This window comes from Dermacentor andersoni, chromosome 7 (genome assembly GCF_023375885.2).
Source record: "Dermacentor andersoni chromosome 7, qqDerAnde1_hic_scaffold, whole genome shotgun sequence".
NCBI classification, from domain to species: domain Eukaryota; kingdom Metazoa; phylum Arthropoda; class Arachnida; order Ixodida; family Ixodidae; genus Dermacentor; species Dermacentor andersoni.
The window spans coordinates 167223335-167234269 of NC_092820.1; the positions used below are offsets into that span (position 1 = coordinate 167223335).

At 45.1% G+C, this 10935-nt stretch overlaps 1 protein-coding gene across 1 annotated transcript in view; it reads left to right on the top strand.

The window, feature by feature from the left end:
• Positions 1–10266, top strand: part of LOC126533295 (uncharacterized) — an 88637-nt gene extending 78371 nt beyond the window's left edge. The window contains exons 30-32 of the mRNA XM_072289552.1: positions 2125–2178; positions 4600–4662; positions 9980–10266. Coding sequence (XP_072145653.1) covers positions 2125–2178; positions 4600–4662; positions 9980–10224 — 362 coding nt within the window. The 3' untranslated portion in view covers positions 10225–10266. The remainder of the gene's footprint in view (positions 1–2124; positions 2179–4599; positions 4663–9979) is intronic.
• The last annotated feature ends 669 nt before the right edge of the window (positions 10267–10935 follow it).

A 10935-nucleotide genomic window follows, 5' to 3' on the forward strand; every position in this document is an offset into this window, starting at 1 on the left:
AATAAGACTTGTCGCAAAGCTCAGGCATGTAATGGTGTAGTCTGTTTTGCGTGGGGTATGTGTCTGTTTGTAACATTCTGAGTGTAACCGCTTGAGCGTGCGGTGTGGCGTGCTATACTGTCTACGTTGTAGGTAGTAGTGTTTAGTGATTTCATTGTATGTAGTGGGGGCATCCTTGTTCTCCCAGTGGTCGGGCGAAGCCTCGCGGTCTGTAAGCGCGCGCGCTGCCTCGTGCGCCGCCTCGTTAAGGTTGGGGACGTCGCCGATCTTTGGTCCTAAGTGTTCTGGGAACCATTATATGACGTGTTTCTTAATCTCTTTCTTTGTAAAAATTCTGAGAGCCTGTGCGCAGACCGTGCCCTTTTGGAAAGCTCTGATAGCGGCTATGGAGTCGATGTAGATATGGGAAAGATTGTCGTCGGTGAGCGCAACAGTGATCGCAACCTGTTCCGCCTGTTCAGGCTTCCTTGCAACTAACGTGGCTGCATGTCTTGTAGATCCGCGCCCGACCACAACCGCCACTGCGAAAGCTTTGTTTCTCGCGTATGCAGCCACGTCCACAAAAGATGAGCGTTCGCGGTTCGCCAAGGCTTGCTTAAGGAGGCTCTCGCTTGTCGTCTGCCCTTGTTGTATTCGGGGTGTACGTTTGTGGGTATAGGTCGGACCATGATCTTGGCACGAATGTCACGTGGGAGGTCCACAAAGTCTTTTACTATGTTTCCTTGAGCAAAGCCTAGCTTCCCTAGGATCGTGCGGCCCAGAGGCGTCGTCGAAATCCTAGCAAGCTGGGCGCGCTGCTGGGCTTCGGCAATTTCTTCCAGGGTGTTGTGCATGCCCAGGAGCCCCAGCTTCTCGTTGCTGGTGCTGATCGGTATGCTGAGGACTTGCTTGGTGACCTTTGTGATTAGGGCATTAAGTCTGTCTCTTTCGGATCGTGTTCAATTGATCATTGCCGCAACGTATGCGACGTTGCATACGTTGCATACGTATGCAACGTATGCGACAGGTGACGAACGTGTGTACGAGTTTGATGAGGTTATGTTCCTTGAGGCCCCTGTGTGTACTTGCAATTCTTCGGATGAGCCCGATAGCGTTGTTGGTCTTCGTGATGAGCTTCTGAACCGTAGAGGTATTGACGTCTTTAGTCTCTACGATCATACCCAGGACTCTGTGCATGAGCGCAGTCACATGGCTTTATTGCATATCTCGCGGGCTTTCTTTAAACGCCGAAAAAAAATCTCCCCACGCAGGATGTACGTTGCCACAAAAAAAAATTGGATCGGCCGTTTCTGAACTCCCGCTAGAACGCAACGAAAGGCACTTGGCACTTGGCAAAATGTTAGACATTTTGCACAATTCATCTTAGTTAATCAACCAATCAAGTGGAATATAAAAACGTACTCTAAGGATTGTCCCATGACGGCAAACCATATGCCGTTGCTTTATTCAGCTGCGGCTAATGTTTTTTTCCTTAATCATTGGCACAAAATACGTGAAACACCCTGTATACACAGCTTCGCTGCAAAAATTGGCGCATGCACAATACGCGCACGGCATCGCGCGGATAAAACACTATCACTGGTTTTTGCGAACAGTACTTGTGAGTTTTAATAAACGGGCCCGTCTCGCGCGTTTGATTGTCAGCCTTTGATCATGGAATGAAACGCAAGAAAAACAGGGAGTGCAATAAAGGCTAATGGCATTAGTAAAGCCCTTCACACACGTTTCGCGGACCAGGTTCAGCACCGCCAACCTACATTTCTCCTCCGCGCTCCTTCCTCTCTCACCCCCGCAGCTTCCAGCATGAAGCGGAAACAGTCTCTTTGCTTCTCTTTCGTCGAAACCGTCACGTCAGCCCGCCTTGCTTGTCGAGTACATCGAGGAACGTCACAGGCAGTTTCAATGCTCGCACTACATGTGGCATGACCATTGCAATGAGCACGATAGCAACTGCTACGACAGCCGACCACCACGCCAACACGAACCTGTCGCTCACCTTTAGCGCCCGCGGACCAATCTGTTTCACTTTGATGGCATTGCCTAGCTTTTTTTTATTGCTACATGTGTGCACTTCTCCAACCGAATCATTTGATCAACCACAAAGGTTTGCTTTCTCTGTTTCAGGATCTGCTGGTAGCGTAATCGTACCTGGCGGCGCAGTCATCGGAGGTGGCACAGGTGAATGCATATTCTGCCTATTTACGCATTTGGAGAATACTCGTTCGTTAGGAGGCTCATTCATAAAACATTTCTGCGTTTGTATCAGCAGTGCACATGAAAGCTGCTGTCGAAATGTCAGTCGATAAGTCCAAGAATTTTATTGAAAGGTCCTGCGAGTTTGTGGGACGGGCGAAAGGTCCCGCCTAGGGGACGGCCATGTGAACTTAAACATTATCAATCATGAAATCTCTGCGAAAAAAGGTTGCTGTTTATGTGCTTCTTTTTTCTGCTTTTCTATTTTCTTTTTGCGTTCCGCACGCCTAGTTGCTTGACAAGGAGAATCAATGAACCCTGTAGGCGCACTTCCCCTCCGGGCACTCCTCTATAAACGAATTGTATTTCCTTCTCTCTCTTCGGAAACTTCAACGCTACCCACTCTCCTCTCGCATAGTTTGATCGCTCATGCACAATGTAGTCGCGCGCTTGCAAGTGTCAAGCTACCACAGTGATAGAGTAGTGATGCTGAAATACGCTGCTATTTCCCACAATGACTTTTATTTGGCAATATTTTACTCCTCCTTCGCCAATGCAAACGTGTAGGCTTACTTTGTTGCTCTGCACACTTACTACTGTGTTATATACTTTGAATACCTTATGTTTAAGCTTTGTTAATGTCATGTTAATTAGAACGTTATGCTTTATTTTTCTCTTTTTTTCACGTTGTGTTTCCTTGTCTGTACTTTTTTTCTTTTGTCGAATACAAGTTGTCTATTCTATAATTGCTATTGTTATGCGAATTCCCTTATTACCTTTATTGCATCCAGTGCGCGTGCAGTTACTGCCTTAAACATTAGACCCCTGTAGAACTGTACGGGGCTCAGTAGCTTGCCAAGCTGTGTTTTTTTTTTCCTCCTCTAGCATTCTGCCCATTATGGCGGAAAACAAAGATTTATTTATTTATTTATTTATTCATTCATTCATTCATTCATTCATTCATTCATTCATTCATTCATTGCACACGCAGCGCCAATCCCAAAGCGTGCTACGTTCACCTCTCTAGCCACGAGGAAGTCTCGGTGTCGAGAGGTCATGATATATCCGTCATTCTATCTAGATACGCCCAGCCAAGCACATAGCGTAGTGTAGAAGGATCAGTGTGCATTACGTAAAAAAAATTTTTTTATTGCTTTTTTTTTATTTTTGGCTCGCAAGATTTGGCTGATCTCGCTTTTTCTCTGCGTTTATTTTACTGCGCGAGCGTTTAAAAGCTTTAAAGCGGCTTGGCTTTTTCTGTGCGTCTCCTGTGTTGCACCGTCGTCTTTACGTCGTCGTCAGGCCACTTCATCTCATGCTCCGTACTCAACATATGGCGATTAAAAACAAAACTTTATCCCGGCTACCACGGACGATCTAACTCTGGCTCCTGCAAGACAAGAAAACATATCAGCGCTCACACGCATCGCGCCAACAAAATGGTGGAAAATAAAGGCCCGGCTGCACAATTCACTTGTTTCGAACAAACGCCAAAGCAAAAGACTCAACGAGCTTGTAGTGACGCGCGCCAGACAGTCACTGCCACCTTCCCGAATGTGTGCCTTGGGAAGCTCGCGCCTCTCGATTTCTCTGTCTCACGTTCAAGCAGATCCGAAACCTAAGGACTCTTCCCTGTTAAGCGCCTACTAGTACGCATTAAGTCAGCTGAACAAAGGTTTGGGCGCTAAAGAGCGTGAGATCAGGGCTTTGGAAAGAGACACGACGGAAGCGGAGGCTTGATGTGCTCGCTTACCTCGCGCTATTTAAAGCATTCGTTCTGCCCGTTCGACACTGTAGACGCTGGGCTTCGAGGCTCTGCGAACTGCCCGTCTCGGCAAAACTTATCGCACGAATAATACGCTCAAGGGAGCGTTCGAATAAACCGCTATAACACCTTTCTGCTGCGAACAGCAGCTATGAGCTATCAGAAGCGGGTCACTGTCGCTTGTTAAGGCGCGTAACACAAGGCAGACAGCTAAAGTGTGGAATTCAAGCACTAGGATGACTAAGACTATTTTACAGCAGTGATGACGGCGGGCGGCGTAATGATAACTGTAGGGGAACGATGTCGACGCCAATCACGACGACGGTGGTATATGACGGCGGTGGCTCGACGACGACCGCGACGTGACCACGACAATTCTTTGGTTGACATCCAAAACATCGGTCACGTAGGCGTCGCTAAACAAATGGGAACTCAAAACGCCGACTTGCTGTCACTGATTTAAAGGAATAAAAGCTATAATGGAGTCCATGTCCTTACATTGCTAAATTTTTTTACCCATCAGTCTACCCACACGTCTTTAAAGATAAAAATTTGCTTTCGCTCATCTAAACGCAAACGACAAAAGATTTCTTGTAAGTCCTGTAGTTTTTTATTATTATTTGCTCATTGTTATTTTCTAGGTCTCGGAGGTGTTAACGGGGCTGGCTGGAGCATCACACGACCGGGCATTTATGGAAGTTTGGGTGCGTACCACAGCCATTTCTTTCAAAAGCGAACATCACCGCAATAACTGTTGGCTTCCACGATGACCTGACTACAAATCGCCCCTAAGTGTAGGTTACTTTGGAATGCGCACCCTGGGCACTATGCAGTCATTTAGCGGATATCCCGTGACATGTTGGCAGTGTACAATATTTTTCGGCTCAGTGTTGTACTTCTAGCAGGCACAGGAGGTCTCTTTTTTTTTATGCGAATTTTTGCTGATTCTCAGAGGATACGAAAGCACTGAAATGTGTTTATTTGCAAGAGTGGAAGAAGGAAAAAGACGGAAAGAAATGTACAGAGGGCAGTCAGACGCACATACAGACTCCTATGCTATGCAAGAGGAAGTTGACTAAAGGTATGAAAGAAAAAGAAAATGACACACAACACTGAGGAGTTGTTCATCCCACGATGCACAAGAGACCACAGAACTTCAGCCATGTATGTGTCGCTTTCTGAGTTTATGGCGCATGCGGCCGACTTTATCAACGGGAGTGTACTTGAGTCCGTAGGTGATCTAACGCGGGTGATATAGAAAGCGTCGGTCGTATTATCGGTTACTGAAGCAAGAAGAGGTGTTCTATAGACTCGTATGGTCAACCTCCAATGTTTGGGTGAACAAACGCAGAAAGGATGCAGTCGCGTTAGAATTTTTAGGGAACTTTGTTCAAAGCACCGCTGAAATGTCGACATACGTGGAGTTCCAAATGACCGGCCAACTTTTAGTGATGAGGCAAATTCCAGTTCTCAAGACCACTCGTTTTTCATCACTGGGCTCTCTCGTTTCAAACTGCAACACACAAGGTTTTTTTTTTTTTTCTCTTTTCTCTTCACTTGGTCGTACTTATGCACCCATACGGGTGCTCTTTTCATCGATAAGCGAGGCAGGTTATATTTTTGTTCTCTCAAAGGTAGAATAAAGTAGTTTCACTCAATCACTCCGTCAAACGTATGCTTGCACGTACGAGGTTCAGCTATGTAGGCTGCGAGCTATATCGTTAACAGTGAAGTGAATTCATTTTCACTGCTTGGCATGCATCAGTATTCTTGAAACAAGTTACCAGCGCAAAACCAAATTGGACGAATAAAGGAAACACCGACACCACAAAACCTAGGGTTGTTGCAGCGCTTGATGTCCGTGCGTCTTCACTTTGATTTAACGCTTGTAACGTATCACAAACCCAACCGAAAACTTGTCATTCAAATGCACTAGGCCTTCATGCCCGTATATGACCGCCTAATCATCCATGCATAGCAAATGTCATCTTTTCTTCTTTGGAACCGCTAACCACAACAGTTGTTAAAAAAAGAAAGAGAAACCAAGGCGAGTAAAGACAGGCAGGTCCACGAGACCAGCGTCAGGTTTTCCAACTTACACAGGGTGTATACGAAAAGGGGTATAAAACTAGAAGCAAGAGGGAGAGCTTGAACTTTGCGTTCACGGGGGAAGATGAACAGAAGGGCTGTAAACTGTGAATCAGACCAGTGCACTTCAAAAGTGAACTATTCCGCGAATAGCTCCTTAAACCAGGAATGAACGTCGCCGCAGTCCGGGTACCTTTGGTACAGAACGTGGTCTCGAGTTCGGCTGATTTAAGGTTGCCCGCAGAGAGAACTGGGTGCTCTGCGGCGTAACGAGTAGACATACAGAACAGTTGTTCAATGTTGTTGTAGAAATTCAGTTGGATCGTATTGACTTTTTATTTCCTTCAGTTCCATAAAACGAGCCAAATGCGGAAGACAAAGACACGAAAAAGGGGGACAACACGATGCAGACTTCCAGCAATGTTTGTTGGCGATAAGTTATCACGTATATACAGGCTTGTGCAATAGAGAGGGAAGAAAAACAAACCAGCTATAATGTCTAAGTAGCAGAAAACCGCACGTGCTCGCTACTTCCATATAAATAACAGCGGTCGAACAAGGCACGTGGCTGTAGCCAACGCTTCGACAACGGCACTCGGTCTTAATCATCTGTTCTAACCGTTCGCTACATCGACACTACTCCGGGCTTGTTCACTGTTATTCACTACCAAGCCTCGGCCTTCAAGTGAACTTACGTCCTTTTGATGGTTGTTTGTAAAATGCACCCAAAAGTGAATATGGCCAAAACCGGTTCAGGTATGCCATCCAACTTGACGGTAATGCAATAGACGGATCATTAACGCACAATCTAGGTAGCTTTCAGATATGGTTGACGCCTATAACTTTACGGGCTAGCTACACTCTATGCTTAGCCAACACATCGCAACGGTCAGATAGAGGCACGGAGCCGCGTTCGCGACAATGGATTTCCAGTTGACCTTGAGCCATGCACGCTAGTATGGCGTTCTCCTGAACGTTCTTTTCGAGACCAACAGTACTAGGAACACCTAGCTAGTACTCTTCAGCACGCTATCATAACGCTAGACATGCTGCATCTTGGACATTTTTGCACATACTAATTGTGTTCTGTTTGGAGATCGACCTTTCCTGAAATATTAGCGATTGCTAGATTGTTTCCTTTCTTTTATTTTTGACACGACTGTATAAGTATATGTAATTTACATGTACGTCACTAATAAACACTGTGTGAAGTGCACACCATGTTTCTTTTTCTTTCGCGTGTCCTTTGTTCTTTTCTTTCTTTTTTCTGGTGCGCTCATTTTATGTTATGAATTACTAACTCATATCAGCTTCTACCATTGCTCCAATCAGATGACTCACTGTTGCGATGAATTCAACATGTTTCACTTCATTTCATTTTATCACCTTAAAGACCTCTTGCGGGGTATTACCTAAGGGGTGGGTATACAAAGAAATGTCACAGAAGGTTGTCCACGACGTTATTTTCCGCATTAGTAGTAGCGTCATAAGTGTTGTATGTATTCCGCTCCAGAATATGTTATGGTCTTGCTCTTATCACTTTTTTTCCTAACCCCCTTCTCTCGCCGTTAACCCCGCGCTGTTTGTAATTAGGCTTCTTGTTCGTATTTCAGTAATACTATTATTCTGTAACTATTCTGGTTCCCATGTTATTTTACTAATCACTCCCCCCATCTAATACACTCCTTGAGGATCTTTAGGGGTATTCTGAGTAATAATAATAATAATAATAATAACAGTTGCTCCTTCATGCATGAACGCAGAGAAGGTGGTGATGGCTGTCATGTGGTTGGGGAAGGCCGTTCCATTCCTTAGCTGTGCGATTAAAAAATGATGACGAGCAGGCGGCAATGCGTGCACAAGGGCGAGCGACATTTAGTGGATGGCTTATGCGCAGAAAATTGCGCGAAGGTGGTAGAATGCGAGATGCGTGGCGAAGCTAATTGGTGTAGAACTTAAGGAACAATGACAAGCTCGTGGTACGGCGACGGTACACTAACGTGTTCAAACCAGAATCTACTTTTCATGGCGAAACGCTGATGTCGCATGAGTATGACGAATTAATGTATCCTACGACGTGATTCTGTATAGATTCTAATGCGTTGCTGAGGTAAATCTGGCGAGGACATTATACCCGTGATGCGTATTCGAGTTTCGGCCTAAACAATGTTTCATATGCTGGAAATTTACCCGTTGAGGAGCATTGCGGTGGTTCCGTTTCAGAAATGCCTAGGTTTTGTTAGCGGATAATGTGACGTCAGTAACATGAGAACACCAGTTTAGGTCATGCGCGATCATAATGCCTAAGTACTTAACTGAGTACAGAGTGTCAATGGAGATGTCATTTACTGTGTAGAGAAAGTGATACTAATTACGGCTGCGGAAAATTGACAAAAATTTACATATTAGTGTTTCAGATTATTAACCAGTGATCACACCGGTCTGTAATGTTGAAGTAGGTAAAGGCAAGGCGCAGAAGACCAGGACTTAGGAAGAAGAACACAAACGACAAGACGGGCGCCTTGTCGTTTGTGTTCTTCTTCCTAAGTCCTGGTCTTCTGCGCCTTGCCTTTACCTACTTCAAACATGAACCAACTAGCCCAAGCAAGAGTTCTACTTGTAATGTTGTTCAGTCATTCTGCAGGGAAGTGTGGTCATTACTCAGTCAATCAATTAATCTTTATTTATGCAGAAAATCTGGATGGCCTTCAGGGCTAGAAGCCGCTCTGGGCGGCTCGACTGGGTGATAGTTCGATAGATAACGCAATCTTCAGCAAACATACGAATCTGAGTGTAAACATGCAATGGTAGATTCTTCGTGTGCATTAGCAACAGGAAGGAACCAAAAGAACCTCGAGGAATGCCTGATGAGACGGGAAGAAATTCTCAGGTAATATTGGTAATACTGACAGACTGTGAGTGATTTCTAAGAAATTATTTTATCCATGTTAGAACGCTAGAGTTGAAGTTCAGGTGAGATATTTTAATAAGCGTTGATGAGCTACCTTATCAAACGCTTTTTGCAAAATCAAGAAAAACGATATCGATTGGAGTGTTAGTTTACAGATTTGAGTGTAGGTCATGAAGAAATGTAGCTAATTGAGTGTCACACGACAGACCTTTACCAAAGCCGTGTTGCGACGACGGGAAATGTTATTACTGTCTAGTAAATTTCTTAGGTACATGACGTGTTCCATGATTTTGCGACAGACACTAGTTAAGGATATGGGACGACAATTTAAGGGAGAATTACGGTTACCTGATTTGTGGAATGGAACTACCTTGTTATTTACGTTGCATGTGACGTTGTTCTTGCGAGGGTAGCCCCTGGATAGCGTCCAGGAGCAAGGTGAACAATATTTTTATGAATTGTTGCAAGAACAAATCTTTTTCCTGCCTGTTTAATCTTGATGACAACTATCATTCGCGCGCTCTCATTCTTTTTTTTTTTACCTATCGGGAGCGAGGGACAAAAGTAGCATCACTGGTGCCGCATTTACCTACCGGCAGTTTGTCGTCAAACTACCCTCTGTTCCTCCTCTACTCCCAAAATTATCCTTCACCTCAACAGCTCTTGCGGTGCTCAACAGCTTCTTGACAGGGAAAGCTGTCATCCATACTGCACAAGCAAAATGTTATAGCTCTGAAATTTACAAAGCTTCGTTCGTTGCTCTTTTTATTCTACAGTGCATGAAGCATTCTATCAGAGAAATTTGTTTGGCTTTCATTAATAGCTTCGTGTGGCCTCCAGGTGTGTGAGAAGTATCCTTTTCGTTAAATGTTCTCTTACCTTACAGATATTCAAAGAACGTTCTTGCTTATTTCGCGGCTTCTGCTACAGCCCACTGGTGTCTGCCCAATGAACGTGCCTAATGACTTTTTTTTTTTTTTGTAACGCACGTTGTGCATAACATCCACTTCGCATTTCTTTAGGATCTGGCGTCTACCAGAGGTGCGGCAAGAACGAGGTATTCCGGAATAACTCGCGCAACTGTGGCGAGTGCAGCTGTCGCATCTACTTAGCAACCGGACGCTTCGGTGGGATACCCGCAAGCTGCCTTCAAGAGAAGCAACCCCGGTGCTGGTGCAGGATGCTTTTCTGCCGAGATGACAGCGGCAGATGTGTTCGCAGAAATGAGTGCAAGGCGGCGTCTGGGCATCAGATTCCTCGTCAGTAATCTGTCAATAAAGGCCAGCTGAGCAGCCTGTGCACCACAAAATGCGCGAATTTTTCGCACCAGTTATTTCACGATTTTTCTCAGTGCTCGAGCATCAGTAAACTAACGTTTTAGTTTTGTTTTTTTTTTAGCTCGATGCTTCTGCAGAAGCTACTGCACAATAGCAATGACCGACATCAGTTCTGCAATGGAGTTGTCTGTCAACACAATGGCATGATGCCGCGCGCCCTTCGTATTCTCCTTATTTCCATCGACACACGCTGCTTCCCTGATTTATTCTTCAGGCGGCACTGCCACACCACGCCCTGATTATCACGCTTCATTAGATATCTACGTTTTGTAAAGCAACCTTCAACGACCGGCATCAGCTTGTACAGAGAGAGAGAAATTACAGCAGAAGTCATCTCATGATGACTGCCAACGGTAATGCGAATAGCAATCGAGCAATGCTGCGACAGTCCGTATTCCGGAAATCACGTTTTCTTTTTAACCCGTGCAGTAGTAATTCTGAGACTTTCGTTGCTTCAGATACATGCCAAATACTATGATATCGTCCCGCTTAGCTAGGGCACTTCCTTTCCAACGTCACCCAAGAGCACCGAGGCATGACGACGACTGCATGACGCCCATGCAGTCACGATGGAATGATGAAGAAGGAGTGATATCGATCGAATGACAAAGGCCTATAACGTCAACGCCATGACGTCAACG